Source organism: Carassius gibelio, chromosome B13, assembly GCF_023724105.1.
Source record: "Carassius gibelio isolate Cgi1373 ecotype wild population from Czech Republic chromosome B13, carGib1.2-hapl.c, whole genome shotgun sequence".
Classification (NCBI taxonomy): Eukaryota; Metazoa; Chordata; class Actinopteri; order Cypriniformes; family Cyprinidae; genus Carassius; species Carassius gibelio.
This window is the reverse complement of record NC_068408.1, coordinates 6,489,073-6,508,352: the sequence shown is the minus strand read 5'-3', so window position 1 is coordinate 6,508,352 and position 19,280 is coordinate 6,489,073. Positions and strand designations below refer to the sequence as shown.

The window sequence follows — 19,280 nt, the reverse complement described above, 5'->3', positions numbered from 1 at the left end:
TCCAGTTCATTAATTAGTGTCTTATGAAGTAAAAAGCTATGGGTTTGTAAGAAACAACAGTTGTTGTTAAAAACAGGAAAACCTATGTTATTCATGTACTGAGCAGAAACCAAGACATTTTACATTTTACTCTAGGTCTCTCCAGTGCTTCAGTGCAGAAAGTATTTACTGTTTCCTCCTCCTTTATGTCTTAGCAATATCTCTTTATAAAGTCTTCCAGTGGAAAAAGTCCATCCTTTATTGTTCTTTCACATCAAAATCCACCCACATATTTGTTTAGAACTGTTTTCACTTTTAAACAGTGCCTGATCTGTGCACTGTACTCCGTGCATTTAGGTGAAACAACTTTTCACTGGAAAAAGAAATATTATGGCTTGGAAGCAAGTTAAAACATCTTAATAATCTAAATGAAACTTTTCACTTCACACGACATTAATTGATGAAACTGAGTGGTGTGGCTCATTGTGATGTTTTTATCAGCTGTTGGGACTCTCATTCTGACGGCACCCATTCAGTGCAGAGGATCCATTGGTGAGCAAGTGGCGTAATGCTAGATTTCTCCAAATCAGTTCTAATGAAGAAGCAAACTCATCTATATCTTGGATGGCCTGACACGTAGCTCACATGAATAGAGTAAAAGATTTTTCATAACATTGAATTAATGTCATTTTGTTCCTTTTTGCCATCTTACATTTTTCACTCAAATTAATCATGGAGCAATCTTGGATTGTTCAGGTTTGAATGAAGTCTTGAGTTTTTGAAAAGGATAAATCACAAATATTATTCTCCAGCCCATAAATAGCCAATTCATGCACATTTGCACACCTGTATGTTAATGAGTCAAGATGTGACATTGCTTGGCAACCACAAACAACACTCAGTTAAACCATGTCTACAGCAAACACACTAGACAACACATCAAATCTAAACAACTCCCATAATAATTAATATACTGAAAGCAACCGTCCCCGACAGTTTTCAGACTGTTGTAAGAAATTGCATCATGGATATTCTGCGGCATGGGTATGGCAGAATTTCAACCACTGCACGTTATACACAATTTTACCACCCAGCCCTGTACATAACATCCTCATTGCGCTCTTCAAATCATACAAAAATCCATAGCAATAAACGCTGCATGAAAAGACAAGGATATCTGAAAATGTCAACTATAGACGCCCACCAATCTTTTATCCTCAACCACTAATCTGAACAATCTGACAATAGCCACAATTTATTTGCCTCGATTTCCACTCAGCCTCGCGGCATTTCCAGCGACGTTTTGAGATTTTTATTACGGTTGTCAGTTTGTCTTTGGCAGACGTGGTGGTATAATTCATACATCAACAGACGCTCAGTTTGGAGAGCTGTATCTGGCTGCTTCGGTAATGAAGGTGTGCAGAGAAGACGCAGAGACCGATTTGCGGGACGCTGCCACACAGAGATAGAGATACAATTATCTCTCTGACTTCGCTCAGAGCGTAAACGCTGAGCTGTAACATCCCATTTCACCAACTCCAGGAATGAAATTGAAAGCTATGGTTCTGGAGAAAAGGTGCAAGGTTTATTTTGCACAAGTGGTAAATAAAATCTCTCATGGGAAAGAATGATGGACAGAACTTTGAGTCTCACCCTCAGTGTTTTGAGCCGAGATTTGGGTGATGATAACAAACAAGTCAATGGCCAACCCCAGACAGCCCGATCGCCACCAGCGCCTCCTCATCTTCAGTTACTGCCTACTGCCAAGCCACCTGCAGAGAAACAGAGAAATGGTGTCATCTTAAAGTCTGAAAAACAATATATCACTGTCAACTGTGCAGAACTATTACAAAAGAAATCAAATATTCAGTTTAAAAATCAACAGAAAACTTTGGTGTAATGCTGCATCTGACTGTCATTTAGAGAACATTAAGAGAACAACTGTATTTTATTTATATATACTGATATAGTAACATCCACCTTGCTTTCTGCATAACAAGATGCCCATCACACAGACGTTCTTCTGCAAAGTCAGTAAATGTCTCATAGCAGCTAAAACTTCAGATTAGGTTTAAATCATACAAGGCTGTCAGTTAAGATGGCATGTGGATATCAGGTCAAAGTTTCACACTAAATTAACATAAAATAAAATAAAAAGATAGAAAGCAAGAAATACAGTAAGAACCATGGTTAAAGGACAGTTTTAGCCCAGTTCTGCAGTAGTTTATATATATATATATATATATATAAAAAAAAAACTCTATTTAATGTCTGAAAAGTAATAATACATCCAGAATTCAGAGCATTTTAGATTTTTTTTAAAGCCTAGTTTCATAAATAGCATTTTATCAATTCCACAAAAAAAAGAAACACATTTTATCACCTTGGAATTCTAAGGGTTGTATCTCACATTTTTGTCAACACAGAGTTATTCACATATTCTTATTAAGTGACAAACTATTTCTATTGTGATTTTTGTAAGTTGTGCATATTTTGAGACCTTTTTTTTATTTAGAAAATAAAAAGGTTGTATTTATGAAGTATATTGAATGCAAAAACTTTGAAGCTCAGTATATCAAAACCACTTGGAATGCATATGGTGGCAATTTTGCATAATTTGAAGATGCTCATTATATGACTCTTGTCTCCAAGTACACAGACTTTAGAAGGAAATCAAATGTGGGAACAAAATTATTGGTTGTAGTGGAAATGATGACAGAATTAAGGGACCATCATATTTGTGTAAAAACTTTTTTTAATACATTTATTATTGACTTGGTTTATGATTATTTCATCCTTGTTTCCATAATCATTGTTAAAAAGAAAGTTAAAATGCAATACAATGTAAAAATTTTATTTCCTAAATAGAAATAATTGAATAATAGTAAACAATAAATGATGACGACAAAGTTAAACTTTTTGCATTATTTTTTTCTGCTTTTTGGATGCCTTTAGATCTGTATTATTCTTTCACAAACAGGTCAAAAATTTTTTATATAAAAAACAAACAAAATAAAATACAAATAATTTTAAAAAATAAAATAAAATAAACAATGATTTTATTAAAAACTTTATATAGCAGATATTTTCTCAGTGTGTGTACTGGAAAACAATTCTCATTATAAAGCCATTCTCAGAAAAATGGATTTAATCTAGTTTGCTTTGTAGGTTTTTGTTGCGCAAGGACAGATATTACTTGACTTTGTACAAATATACACAAGGGATTACAGCATTCATTTATGCATGTGTGTGTGTGTCCCGTCTGGAGGCTGGCTGTCTCGATGGCTGCTGCCTACATGCGGAGGTTGATGTAGAGATAAACTTTAAAAACAAGTGTCTCCATTTGATCTGTCACCTGTATTCATACTCACAATCTCTGCGATGTGCCTGCGGCAGCTGTATGAGCCACTGAAATGGCTTTAAAACCATACGCTGATGTGCGTCAACACAGTCATCTAAATACAACATCAGACCGCGTTGCCACCACTGTCAAACTCTTTATTCCCAAAAGAGCGCAAGCAAGTCTCTGGAGCCTGATGGGTGAAAATGATAGTTCCCACTTTAAAATTTCCACAGAGTGCTCAACAATTGTGACAATACACAACAAGAAGGGCTAGAGAAACATAAGAACTCACTAACACTGTCTTCTGTGTTCTCTGCTTTGATGTGCAGGTTTGAGGAGCATAAGCAAGGTCCAAAATTAACTTTCTGCCAATGACGGATGAACTGACAGAATTTTACAGCCATAAATATTTCTTACTGACCATGAAACTGTAGTTCTTCAAATCCATTTTCCATGTAAAACTATTTAAATATCTTTTAAGCCAGGAAAAAATATATATTAAAAAGTTTCAAAAACACATTCTGTATTTAATTTATTTTTCTTTCTATTTTTCAACTTTTCTTCTTTTCTTTGTTTCTTTCTCTGTGTTTATTTATTTATTTTTTCATAAAGGAATTTGGAATTAACTTTTAATATTTTTAATTAATTTGGTAATTGACTGAGAATATTTAACTTAACATCTGGTCATAAAGACTAAATTACAATTACATAACTATATTTGATTGTCTGTATTCTATTACATTAATCTATTTGATATTCACATTAATATATATATTTATTTTTTTATTTATAGTTATTTTATATAGTTCTTTATACTGTAGTATAATATTTAACTTACTGAAATAAAACAACATATTTACTTTTTGTTTGTTTTCTTTCTTTTTTCAAGAAAAATCAAGCTGAAATATGAGTATCAGATAAAACAGATCTACATTTATTAGTCTATATCTTAATCATCATTGTATTGTGTTCTATTATACTGTATGTTTTGCCCCCATAATAAAAACTTTGAGCTATGATCATAAAACTTCACTGATCATAAGACTTTACTGTAAATATCTTATTGTAAAATAAACTGTGACATCGGACATGATTTCTTAGGAAAATATCTAACTTTTTGGCCATATAAATAAAATCAACATTTGCGCCAAACTACATATTTTTACTCAGTTTGGGTCACTGAATATTTTTTGTTCCCTCCTTGAGCATGAGCTTCATATTTTCATAATAGCATACATTAAAGCATAATGTACTAAAATTAACACAAAAATATATAAGCATATATACATAAAGGTTCAATATACAGTTCCAATTAAAAAAAGTATGTTTTTTTCTGACTATATTTTTTCAAATGTCAGGCTTTACAGAATTAAGAAACCCAAAGACGCCCTAATGCAGCTGAGTCCTTAGCCATCTTCAAGAATCGGCTTAAAACCCATATCTTCCATCTTTATTTGACCCTCTAACTTTAACACTCACTATTCTAATTCTATTCTTTAAAAAATGTAAATACCTTTCTAATCTTTTTGTATTCTATTTTTTTTTCATTTATTATGCAATTGTATATGTATGTGTGTGTATGTGTAAAGACCTCTAACTAGCTTGCTCTATTCTTTTATTTTTTTTATTCTATCTGTTTTCTTTTTATTTATTATATTAGTTAAAAACCCATGCTACGTGTACTGTGTTAACCTAACTGAGACTTGTTATAGCACTTATATATCATTGCTCTTTTTGTTGTTTTTGATTGCTTCCACTGTCTTCATCTGTAAGTCGCTTTGAATAAAAGCGTCTGCTAAATGAATAAATGTAAAATGTAAATGTAATGTGTAGCTACAAACTGACTAAAATCAGTTCAAATTACTGAATCAGACATGTTAGTGGAAGTTTAACAGATTAATTTTCAAACAATGGATGAGTAGGTCACTCCATTATTTTACATTGCTTTACAAAAGCCTATATTTCAAAAGGTTGAGTCGGCAAACAGCTCTTAGTGCTCTTCTGAGTATTTGAGATCAAGCAAGAAAAATAGACTTATTGCCAAAACCTGCTATGATTCTGCTAAACAATACTATGCTGCTTGCACTTCAAGAGTGAATAATGCAACTTTATATGTCCACTGAAATGAATATGCACTGCTCATTGCATTGCAGATACAAGATGAAATAGGACATAAGATTTTAAGAATATACTACAAACATCTATCTAGACACACAATCACGCATCTAAAACAGCTTTTGCATAAGTGAAAGCACACTCTCAGATGCAGGTAGTTCTGTCATGGAGGACATCTCTGCCTTTCTTCTCCATGAAAAAAAGATTCATTATTTGCTCTCAACATGCATTTTTCCTCCACTACCTCTGTCCTTTAATCAAAGTATACTACACACAGTCTCAAGCTCAGAGTCCTTTCTAAGCCTCATTAACAGTCATGGCAACAGACGCCACTTTCCCCGGCTGTTACCAGGACCCTTAAAACATGCTGGGATCTGTCTATATATCACAAACTTTCCTCTGTATTTATTCCCCTTCACTTTCTATGCCTTGCATGTGGATCTGTGATTATTATGGCCAGTTGCAGTGTGAAACTGTTTTATTACGGAACTGTTATGGATTGACGCATTACAACCCACAGAAACCAACTGAGAAACAGACATACTGTAGTGAAGATAATAAATAAATAATAATAATAATAATAATAATAATAATTAAAATACTTATTAAAACTATTAAGGCTGCATTTAGGGAACGTACAAACTGATAAAATGTGTAGCTTGTAGGCAATGTAAGTCACTCTGGATAAAAGCATCTGCCTAATGCATAAATTCTGACCCTTTTTTCTAAACAGAAAGGATTAAAGGGGTCATATGATGCAATTTTTCCTTTCTCTTTGGAGTGTTACAAGCTCTTGGTGCATAAAGAAGATCTATAAAGTTGCAAAGACTAAAGTCTCAAATCCAAAGAGATATTCTTTATAAAAGTCAACCACAGCCTCCTAAAACGACCCCCCCCCCCCCCCCCCCCACATCTCTATGTCATGATGTGGGAAGATTTCCATAACGCTGCCCAAATGTTCATGCAAAGAAAGAAGGTGTAACTTTTATTCTTGCTGTTGCCATGTTGAGGAGTCGCTGTGTGTTTTGTTGTCAAAGCGAAACTACTTTGTTGCTAAAAAGGACACAACTAGAAATCAGAGGTTAAGCTGTATTTACAACACTGTTCCGGAAGAGTTCAACCCAAATATTCAGATGTATGCAGTGCATTTTACTGAGGATGAGGACTGTTTCCTGTGAGAGTAGGGTACAATGCCGGTGTCTGTTTCTATAAAGTAGGGCAAAATCCAACTTTGCAAGGACAGTCTGGCGCTTCTGACACACAGCATGTAAGAACGTTTACATATTTAAAGAATCTGCCACTGATGATTCAAATTTTGAGCAGTGTAGAGTAGCGCTTGTTGTTTGTCGTTTCTGAAATGGTGTAATGTATAAGCCATTATAATCAGTAATCATGTCCCCACTGGATTCAGAAAATGCCTAATTTATGTTGTATTGTTTTTGTCTGATTGCACCGTTGTTCTGGACACGGCATCAGAGTACGGTGAGGCGTGTAACATTTCCATTACACACTTGAGGAATTCTGCCAATCACAATGCACTGGATACCTGGCCAATCAGGGCACACCTCGCTTTTCAGAACGGTGAGCTTTGTAAAAATTTTACGCATTTCAGAAAGGCGGGGGATAGAGGAGAAACAACAATGTACAGTATGTAGAATATAATGTTTGTTTGTTTTTTACCGCATAAACACATTGCATTACACCAAATACACAAAATTATGTTCTTTTTAGCAATTTCATATGACCCTTTTAAAATGTTGTAAAAATAAAGATCATTTTAGTATGCTTTACATAAAAAATAATAATACAATTTCAGTTTATTGTGCAAAATTTCTGCATTAACTAAATGTGTTAATTGATATTGTTTCGTAATTGTAATATTTACTAGCAATTTCTGTTTGAATTGTTTAACATAAAATAAACATCTAAATAAATACATTTAATATTAATCACTTCATGACAAAAATCCCAAATTAAGTGGACAGATGCATGACTGTTTAAATGAAAATCATATGTCCAGATATGAAATGCATATCAGATTTAGAACCACATTTGAAAGTAATCCAAATTGGATGCCAAAAACAATGGATCTCATAAGTGTTTTTGCTTACTTGCATTGCCAAAATTATCCAATCTGTGCCAGATATCTTTGGAAGAAAAAAAATCATAAATAAAAAAAGAAGTGGTTGACAGCATAAATGCTGCCTTATATTGAAAACATTTCAGTTTTCAAGGCTGAATGTGCTCAATAAAACAAAAAAGAACCATAGCTATATGTGTAAGTGTTGTATACACACACACACACTTACTGTATTTCAAAAGCACACACACACACACACACACACACACATTAAGAAGTATGAATTAAATATAGGTCATTTGATAACACAGCAGCATACTATGGTCTGAAATGTGTTTCATGTCATAAGCAATATGAAGTGATTCACATACTATTTGAAAGCATAGTCAATAGTAGTTAAAATTCAGTGTATACAGTGAAGTATGCAGCAAGCAGTACTCTAGTATTCCATTCTGAACAACGCCAGTGAAGCACTCTTTAGCAGATGGGGATCATTCACATTTCATTCATGAAGTGATTGTGTTTTCTATTAACCAGCTGGTCTACACTTTAACTCAGCCCTCATGACTGCATTTTCTCTGTTTAGATACATATTTAAAACAACACAGGGACTGAATAATCTCATGTCATCTTGAGAGCAGCTTGAAACCTGCAGCCCTTCCTGCTGCTGGAGTAACTGCGAGCAAAGCAAGTTTGATCAGCCCTTAAATGCATCATTATTGTGCTGCCTGTAATGTTCTATTATTCCTACAACACTTCAGATTCTCAGCCTGTGTTTCTTAAGAAGAGCACAGATGGCTGGGCAGGGTTTTATTATCAAGGGTCTATGCATCTTTCACAGTAACATTTGATATCAAAGTACAAAGCTGCTGGATTTCCGGAAGGATCCAAAGACCTCTGAACAAGCTGCCTCCTGCTGTCAAAATTACCCAGCAGACATGAAGTTCCTAAACACCAACCCCGACAGCAAACGCTTTACATCCAGACTGTTATCCCTCAAACGCTCGCTCTCTAAGATCTGGATTTCCTCTGATCTGTCTTGCTATCAAAACACACAGCTGATGTCAGAATGAGAACGTGGTTATTTAATTAGCATCAACTGACCCTAAACAGAAAGATCAATCTTTCTATTGGGATTTAAAGCATTTGCATAATTTGAACATATTGCTTATACTCATGAGTTATGGCTAATGAGGGCAAAAAAAAAAAAAGAAATATTAAATTTCAAATAAGTTAGAGTGATGACACTGCCTTAAGTTTCATTAAAGTTCTCTCCCAAAAATAAATTAAAATGTAAATGTAAATAGTAATAAAATACATTGGACAACTGTTGGCATACAGTAAGAATAAAAAACGATAAAATAAATACGGAAATGTTTGAGCTCATGTTGAGAGCTTTTATGCATTTTAACTGCAAATTTTGTACAGCATTAAAAAAATAATTAAGACAGTTGTGACTTACTGTATAGTAAGAATACGAAACTATAAAATAACAGTGGAAATGTTTGAGGTCATATTGAGATCTTATGACTTTTGATTGCAGACTTTGCTATTCTGGCATAACTAAGGACCATTTAAGATGTTGTTGAGTTCTCCTCTTAAACTGAGAATTTTTTTTTTTTTTTGTCTCAAAAGAACAACTTGAAAAGCAGGAGACTGGGTTTGCTTTCCCTGAATGCTATCAGGAAAAACAAACAATTGAGATGTTAAAAAGATCTCAGTTTTACTTTCCTATGGGCTGTAATATTTTGGTTTAATCTTAGTTTATAATCTATTAATCTAATGAATTTCGTTTGAACTATGAGAGCGTTTCTTTCTTTACTCAAGGGCTGCCTTACCCTTTTTGCGTGTGGTGAAGGGTAATGGATCAAAGTGATTGGCATCACTACGTTTCAGCAAAGCAATCAGGGGTAAGAAGGCCATTGCCATTACTGTGGACTATAATATCAGCAAAGCACACATGCCTAATAGCACCCTGCTTTTCCCACTGTCACAGGCAAATAAAAAATCAATGGAAATTGCTGACATCTCGCGCTAAAACCTATTACAGTCAATGTCCGACAGTCTTTTATTCATAAAATGTTCTGTCAAGCTAAACTTCTCATCAAAGACACTTTGATGCTATGTCATGCTAGGACACTGTTTTGCATTTCTAAATAATTTAAAATGACTAAACTTCACTGACAAGCCACTCATTCGCCCAGCATGCTTTCAGACGCCACACGAAGGATGATCACATGATGGGTAACCGATTACCGACAGGCCGCATTTCCACTGTATCACTTGTCATAGACACCAAACACTGTTAAGACGTTTCTGAAACCTCCCAGTAAAGGTACAATAAAATGCTGTGCTTCCTCCTGCCTTAAAGCAATAGTTAGGCTAAAAATAAAAAATGATGTCATTATTTACTCACCCCCATGTCGTTCCAAATAACAATTTTACAGTTTCACAGTACAAAAATAACAGCATACAGGTTTGAAACTACATGAGCATGAATAAATAATGAGAGAACTTTCATTTTTGGCTGAAATGTAGTTTTTAAGGAATAGTTGAACCAAAAATTTACATTTGCTGAAGAGATTTAGCATTGCATCACTTGTTCATCGATGGACTCTCTGTAGTGTATGGGTGAAAAAATGAATGAAATCACCTTCAGGCCATCTACAGTACGATGCAGATGAGTTTTGTTCTTCATCAGAACAGATTTGGAGAAATTTTAGCATTACATCACTTGCTCAGCCAATGGATCCTCTGCAGTGAATGGTTGCCGTCAGGGCCGTCGCAAGTGGGGTGAAAGGTGGTGATGATTATAGGGGCCCATGGGCAAGGGGGGGGCCCCCGGCGATCTCAACCACCTGGCTGAGGCTAGCCTAAAAAGATGATCAGGACAGTTGACAGGCCACTGCTGCGTGTCGTCACGAAAGCTTATCATTTTCATGTGTTTTAAAGCCTGACCACTTTCCAATTTAAACATTCAAAAGAGTTTAAATCATTCAAATGCGGATAAATCATGCGGAAAATCTCAACTCGTGCGTTGTGTTCGGTGCGCACACATCTCACTGTCTCAGAGCCGCGTCTGACAGACAGCGACACTAAACCAAGCTCACCTTTGCGAAGTTCTCTTCGAATTTCCTCCTGCACCTTAACGAACAAATACATATCACAGTTTAAACAAACAGAAAAGTGTGAAAAAGCCCAATTCAGCAAATTCAGACACTTTGACCACACCATGTTTTGCTTACGTGTTTTTTTTTGCAACCTTTTCACACCACAGACTGAACAAAATTAAGCATTGCTTGGTAATTGTTCAACAAAGTATTGATAGTTGTGCAAATATTGTCATCAAGTTGTCTGAAGTTTTGGTTGATTGTAATCCATTACATATCTTTCTATCAAAGTTATCTGACATTATCGAGATGAATTTGTTCTGACAGTTCAACTCTGAGTTCTTGTCATATTTTATTACCATTTTATAAACTAGAGCAAATAACTGTGATAATGTAAGAAATGTTGAAGGTGTCTGAATACATTTTGGTTTGACTGTTAATAAAATTTTTACAGACTATGCAGTGCTATTTTATATTTAATTATTTGTTTTCTGTACCTGGACACCTACAAACATGAAACAACTTAAACATTGTGCAATTAGCACAAATAAAAAATAGAATGAACATATAAATTAAACAATTTCAAACAGGGCCTACTGGTACAGCCTGCACCAGGGCCCCGCTTACCCCAGCTACAGCTCTGGTTACAATCATAATGAGTCCAACAAACAAACAAACAAACAAAACTCATCTACATCTTGGATGGCCTGAGGGTGATTACATTTTCAGCTAATTTTCATTTTGGGGTAAACTATTCCTTTAACCCAAAGAGTGCTGAGTTGAACCAAAAAGAGTGAACGCTGCCAAAGACAGCAGTGCAATTCATAACCCAGTGTGAGATGTAATCAGAGGACGTCAGGGGTCCAAACACTAATGACTCCAGTGATTAGCCTATGTCAACGACCAAGATATGTTCTAAAGCACCTGTGATGGCAATCAAGCACATAGATGTGTCACTGTACGCTGGAATTTTCAACTTCTGCAAATGTGTATAAGTGTGTGTCACACAAACAAGGCAGCACCTGAGGAGATGTACGCAGATGTAGCAATATTGATGAAACCTATTCATAGAGACAAGTGGGTAAAAATGTTAACGATCTGCTGTTGATAATTGCACACCTGTAAAACAAATGCTAGCATACCTAACCAACCATTATCCTCTGCAATATACTAAAGATTTCAAACCAAATCAAACACCTGCAAAAATAATATTAGAGAGGCCATTTAGTTTCCTTGTATTTAATCTTTAAAGCGTTGAACAATGGAACAACATCATTGTTGAAATTTGAGGATATTAATTAGAATGATCCTGAATACAACTTTGTGAGATGGGAATGACTTTGAATGTAATGGAGATAATGCAGGTCTGTTCATCACAAAGCTTCAGCAGATACAGTACACAAGTCATATATACACATTTTATGATCTTTTTATAGATATGGAACATGTGAAGATTCTTAAAAAATTTATTTTGTTTGTTCCAAAGAAAAAAAGGTTTGGAATGACATGAGGGTGAGTAAATAATGACAGATTATTCATATTTGATGTGAACTATCCTATAAAAAAAAAAAGGATTTCAGTCCTGATTGATGGATTTTTATCTGCACTGACTGTGCTTATTTGGAAATATATTGGTTGCTATAGTATTGATGTAGTCATCACCAAGCAACTTTCTTCTACTATAAAAAGCAGAAAGCTGGCAGTATGGAGACAGCTGACATAAAGCTTGAAATCTGCTTATCTACAGCATGGTGTTTCACCACGGAACTGAACTGATGCTCTACTAGAGTAAGAATATCTGGCACTGCAGAGAAAACCTCTCAAATGCATGAGCTGCCATGGTGAAAAAAGTCACCATGGTGCATCCTGTCTCACTAGAAAAACAGTGATTGCAACTGGCACATCTGAGAGAGTTTGACCCTTTAGATGGACTAATGGCTTGTGCAGGAACATCTCTTCTGAAAGGCTTCTAAAAACATCTTCCCTAGAGTGGAGAGATGAGGCATTCGCCCTCTCACTCACACACAAAACACACTGTGCGAAAAAAAAAAAAAAAAACCTGTGCACTCACCATTGTGGCAGCAATGTCAAGTCTTTCCAAGAACCTGAGAATGAATATATTGAAGCCATTATTGCAAAGGACATCATTTGATGCTTTTCAGTTCACACAATGCTGCCTGCTGTACATTTGAGGGGAAAGTTCAGTCATAAGGGTTCACTTGAAAATGCACCTCTGTCCAGTGCATTTGGCTTTGGCGAACCTCTATAAATCATTCAGTTTGCCATGTAGAAGGGGGAAATAAATGCACAGAAATGTATGCACTGAAAAGAGCAGCTTGTATTTTCACCTGGTTATGTTGGTGAGTGCTAGTGAATCTATGTATGGCTCTGTCTTGTTGGTAAAGCTACTTAAAGAGATAGATCACCCAAAATTAAAAATTCTATCATCATTTACATATCCTTATGTCATTTCAAATCTGTACTGTACAAACTACACTTAAAAAAATGGGAGACATTTTTCAAAAAAGAAGAAATCATACAGGTTTGGAATGACATGAGGGCTAGAAAACAAAGACCTTTTTTTAACCAGCACACCAGCATCCAAAATAAAATACATGCTGGTCTCTCCAACAAGACATGGCTGTCCATTGAATGCTGAAAAGTATGTTAATTGATCAACTATATCTGTATACAAAATGCGGATCTCATTATTCTCCATTTTCATACGTAAATTATAGTTATCTAAATAAATATGCATTTACATGTTCTTCATATTCTGTAATTTATATTTCAAACAACCCATAACTATTTTTACATCTCTGAAGATTGTTTAAAAAATGGACATGCAAATATGTATGTCAATTTGTCACATTCTATTCAATGGCCCAGCTTTTTTACATACAATTTAATTAATTTGTAATGCTTGTGTTTCATAAATAAGTCCTAATGCACATTTTATTTTCTATTCAAATATAATTTACAAATTGGAAACAATCTGCATATTTGTTGTATTTTTTTTCTATTCAAAACACATTTAAAAAATGGAAATAATGTGTGTATACTTAATATGAATACTGATGTAGGACTAATTATAAAAAGTGGGGTCCAAAAGTCCAATACATTTGGACCCGATTAATAAGCAGGAAGTTTTGGGATTTTAAAACAAAGAAGAATTAAGCAAATGAAGAAAAAATGTACTGTCATTAAATGAAAAGAGGCATTTAACCAAATACAAAGTGAATCTCAAATTCGTATAAATGTGATCCTGGCTGTGAAAACTCGGCTAAAGTGATTTACTGTTGTCTAAATAAAATCACCCTTCATATAAGAACATTCTGTGAAAATGTAACATTGATATCTCTCATTTTGACTGAGAAAAACCATGTCAAAGATTTAAATCAGTGAAATTAATGGCTGAAATCCCACTTTGATGCTTTTTATCACATAATTAGATTTAAGTCTGAGACGATAGCCTGGATTTCACAGAGAGGGTCACAAATTGTTCAATGCAAATTTCACTCAAAAATGCTAGTAATATAATTTATAATGACAAGCGGAAGTGTCAGTGACTTTTGGTTTAAAAAAAGGTTACACACTTTCATTACGCTAGTAATTACAATCTAGAAACAATATCTGAGCTCATTTCTGCAGTTTAATATGTTTGCTGTACAGAGAAGCATTCAAAGAGCATCTGATATCCTGCATACTGCTCTACTGAAGCTCTCCAAACAGCATCTGTACCTGAGATGATCCCATCTGCTCAAACATCAGCAGTCTGAATCTCCCTCTCACCTCCTCAGACCTCACGTCTGCTCTAAACCATTCTCTGCAGCAGTACTAGTGCCTACATCAATATACTCTCATCTTGTTCTCTTCTAAATAGCTCTTTGAACCCCTGTCTGCCTCTCCAAACCATAGCATCTCAACCAGATACATTAGCACTCTTTTATGCCCCGAAGTCTGGATTCTCGACCTCTCCGGCTGCTCCCTTTCTGTCTGAGCTCTAAACCTCTGGCTTTCGCGGTCTCCCCTGCTGCTGTCATCCCGGGGGACTCCCAGTGGGCAGACGCTGATTAGAGATGAATCAGACAGCTGAGAGAGGCTGACTGAGGTAAAGATGCATGCAGGAGAAATCCAGCCTGGCCTTCACACATCAGAGACCATGTACACGGAAGAGGGGAGAATATCATTGGAGTTATAGTCATACAGTTGGCACTGCAGCCAACTCACTGTACAACAACGCTGAATGTTTAACACCTACAGTACCCTCTACATTCCTGTTCAGCTTCTTTTAATAGAATTGACTATTCTGTCATTATTTAGTCACCCTTGTGCGGTTGCAAACCCATATGACAGTCTTGTCTTCAAAGGAACACAAAGGAAAGGCAACTGAGGCTTTCAAGCTTCAAAAAGGATATAAAGGGACCATAAAAGCATCATGAAAGTGGTCCATATTACCCCACCTGCCTTCTCGTAGCTCAAATGGTAGAGCATGGCACTAAAGTGAAGAATATATGTGTAGGATTTACTTTGAAAATAAAATGCATTCAAATAATTAAAAAGACACGACAAGTAAAACTTCATATTAATTATATAATAGTATTAACTGTACAAATATTTGAATTGTTTGATGCAAAAAAATAAATAAATTAAGCCAACCTCCAGAAATGTAATATAGTGATCTGAAAACTCATTTCATGACCCCTCTTATAAAACATAAATAAATAATGGCCACATGCAATCTTTTCTTCCTTACGTCATGTTCTGGGCTCTGTAGAATCACAATGCTGCTTCTTGGAAAAGATGGTTAAAAATAATAGTTGTGTGCGTTCATTATATCACCAATTTATTTATTATGGACCACTTTTATGATACTCATATGGTGCATTTGCATCCTTTTTGAAGCTTGAAAGCCTCAGTCCCCATGGGCACTAACTGAATGCAAAAAGAGCCACCAGCACAATCCTCCTTTGTGTTCCCTGGAAGAAATAAAGTCATAGGGGTCTGTAAAAACATAAGCCTGTGTAAATGAAGACAGAAGCTTAATTTTTTGGCTCAAGTATTCCTTAAAATCTTTCCCTCTGTCCCAAGATGCTACTTTACTTCAGTGCGTCTGTCCATCTTGGTCTCTCTCCAGCTGTTCTGTCTCTCTCTCTCTCTCTCTCTCTCTCTCTCTCTCACTCTCTCTCTCTCTCTGCCTCACAGCTTTTCTCTCCTTCCATCTCTATCTGCGTGGCTGTGTGAATGGAAATCATTTCAGGCATCACTACCCACAGCTAATGCTGAAATGTGTTCTCTAAGGTGTCCACGGTGCATATGAATACAGTCATGCCTAAACCCAGATACCACGCAGGCTGATGCTCAAAACGTCCAAACAACCTCGAAGTCTTTGCTATTTCAAACACAACGTGACCTTCATCATCCTCTTCACCCCACTTAGTAATCATAAGATGTCTGGTCACTTCTAAGATGCCTGAAGCTGTATTATAGGCATTAAAAGGTCAAAGGTCAACTTAGACACAGGCGAATGAAGGTCAGGTGCACGTCTAAGACTAACCTCCGTGTAATTGCCTTAGGTCCTTTTAAACCATGTCACTGTACAGCTCTCATTTGCTGAGCTTCACTGGCCAGAAGTGCTTACAGCAGTTTGATGCTCATAATACTTCCAGTGTGCTGAGCAACAGACCACCTCCTGAGACAGTTTCACAAACCACAGACTTTCAGAAAATTTTTAGAAAACTGGTTAAGATGAAAACAGAGATTCCTTCAAACTTTACCACGTTCTTGTATCTCATGCTGGGCAAAGCATTACACTGAGAAGCATAACCTCATTGGTTTCTAATCCCAGCAATGAATGACTGAGTTAAAGCAACACCTTGAGAAAAACATTGCGTAAATAGTGAATAATTACAATTTTTAAATACAGTGTGTAACCTTTCTAATGAATCTGCAAAAAGAGTTTATTCTTCAATATGTTATTGATAAGTGAACTGAATAATAAGGCGACTAAATTTTTGGTCAGAAAATGAGTTGGAAATTAACCGAGAACCACATACTTTAGTTTTGTTGAATAAATAATAATGGTATTCTAAAAAAAAAAAAAAAAAAAAAAAACTTTTTTTAAATTATTTATTATTACTGAATATTTAGTATCGTTCAAAAGTTTAAGGTCAGTAAATTTAGAGCTTTTTTTTTTTTTTTTTTTTTTTTTTAGCAAGGATGCATTTAAATGATCAAACTGGCAATACAATTTTTTACAGTTACAAAAAATATATATTTAAAATAAATGCTTTCGATTCACAAAATAACTTATTAGCATATTTAAATGATTTCTGGAGGATTATGCGACTCTGTAGACTGGGATAATGTCTACTGAAAATTAAGCTTTGTCACTGCAAGATTAAATGACCTATAATAACATTTTAAAATCTTTTAGAATAGAAAACAGTTATTTTAAATTGTGAAAATATTTCAAAATATTAATATTATTATTTTATTTTATTTATTTTACTTTTTTTGGATCAAATAAATACAGGCTTGATGAGCATAAGATACATAAAACATTTTTAAAAATGAACCGTATTGTATGGTCTCCAGCTATAAGACTTATTCAAGCATTTGGATGACATGATTCAAATATAATCAACACACACAACATCATACAAACAAATTACTGATAAAAAGTTCAATCCTGCATTAATTGCCTCATCAACTGACAAGAACTGCAGATGTGAATGAGAGATACTTTTCCTATAACAAGCCTGAAAGGAATCACAATGTCACAGTATTTCGTCATTACAAGATACAAACATAATCACACTGTGTTAAAGTTTTGACTGATCTCTAAGCTCCTTAATTATCTTGATCTCCTAATAAAGCACAGGGTGACTGTATAATTTCTAACTAATGAAGCTTCTGTAAACCAAAACTTTAGACTGAAACATGCAAAGTAACTCACGAGATCACCCCAGTCTTCCTCCTAACAGAGAGAGAGAGAGAGAGAGAGAGAGATGCACTCTTTCTCTCCATATCAATGGTGTCAGCTGAACACAGATGCCAACTGAGCGCCTGTCTCACTGATCTATTCATTACACCAACAGCACATCACTGACTCATTATTCAAACCTTTTAACAGATTAATTCTGGAAAACATGAATGTAATAATAAAGTCAAGAAAATGGAAAAGTCCAGTAGCAGCTAAAAACTTACAAATAACTGTATGATGTTAATGGTGAAATACAAGTGAAGTATGAGGTGGGAGAAGGCAATGCCTTGTGTCACTATGATTGGCTGATCATGCAGTTAACAGGAAATTGCCTTCTATAATAGATCTAAAAATAAACCTAAATGCATAAAAATTTACAGATTAAGGTGCAGTGGTAACAAAGGATATGTATGCAAACTAATATGAAATATAGTTGAATATAATACATACATTAATAAATACACAAGTATAGTACCCTTAGATCAAAAAAAAAACATTTCCACACGCTGCTGGCAGATGAACCACTACAGATGCAGGTTCTGCGCTGTCTTTGCAATCAGAAAAGGGAAACAAATGGGTTAAATGATGTGGTTGATGGGGGTGAATGAAACGGGAAAGTTTAATCCATCAGAGAGCCCAGTAAACCTCTCAAATATGCTCTAAATTAATATCACGTCGAGTATTATTTGATTTCATTTTACCAGACCATGACTTGAATGAATAAAACAATTCACAGAGAAATTAATCGATCATGCGTTTTCCCCCTCCCAGATGGATTCAAGCAGAAGCGGATCTAGAGGAGATGGGTAATACATGAATAAAATAGTTAATCTTTTTTATTTATTTATTTTAATCCTGTTATTACTTCATGTAACAGACAGATCTCACAATCTAATCCGTTTCATAAGGACTTTGATGCTCAAGAGAAACAAAGATCAACTAATGACACTCAAATAGCCGACGTTCTTCGACCATAACAGCATTATTAATTCTTCAAATTAATATAATACCGCTTACTCACGCAGTTTGTTTCAGTTATTTCCTCTCCTCATGTTCATGCAGACAGCCGTTCACAGCAACAGTTACGCGAGCGTTTTCACTCACGCGCACCGCGCGCGAAATCATTCATTGCTCCTGCCAGAAATTTACCGGACGGTCTCCGTATCACTCAAACGTTAACCCACCATGTCGGTTTAAAATCCAAGCAGTCTCTCACCGGACAGACCCACGCAGCGAATCCCGCATAAGTCTCTGTGTGTCTTTTTCTCTGACGAGGACGGACAGCGCGAGCCCCGGTGGTTTTAATTCTTACTGATTCTCCTTCAGCTCTTGAAGTCCAACAGCAGGTCAGATTCAGGACGGTATTCGTTAGTCCTCAAGTGACGGTAAAAAGTACTATGACAGCTCCAATGAAAGTGCAGCCCACCTCACACAAACCTCATTCAACCTTCTCTGCCTCCTTCCTTCTGACTTCTCTGTTTCTCTCTCTTACACTCTCCCTCTCTCCTTCTCTCTCTCTCTCCTCTCTCGCTCATGAGGCAATAATCTCATTTGCCTGCCTGGTCAGTAAAGGTGAGAGCAGATAAATCTTGATGTGTGTCTGGCAGGTTCATATAATGGTGAATAATATCAAGAAAATGTCCAGGTCAGATTAAAATAGTTACATTT

At 35.5% G+C, this 19,280-nt stretch overlaps 1 protein-coding gene across 1 annotated transcript in view; it reads right to left on the bottom strand.

The window, feature by feature from the left end:
• The window catches only part of pcdh15a (protocadherin-related 15a), a 168,874-nt gene extending 149,811 nt beyond the window's left edge, over positions 1-19,063 (bottom strand). Inside the window, exons 1-2 of the mRNA XM_052572828.1 lie at positions 18,634-19,063; positions 1,633-1,751 (exon numbers count right to left, since the gene is read on the bottom strand). Coding sequence (XP_052428788.1) covers positions 1,633-1,723 — 91 coding nt within the window. The 5' untranslated portion in view covers positions 1,724-1,751; positions 18,634-19,063. The remainder of the gene's footprint in view (positions 1-1,632; positions 1,752-18,633) is intronic.
• Between the last annotated feature and the right edge of the window lie 217 nt (positions 19,064-19,280).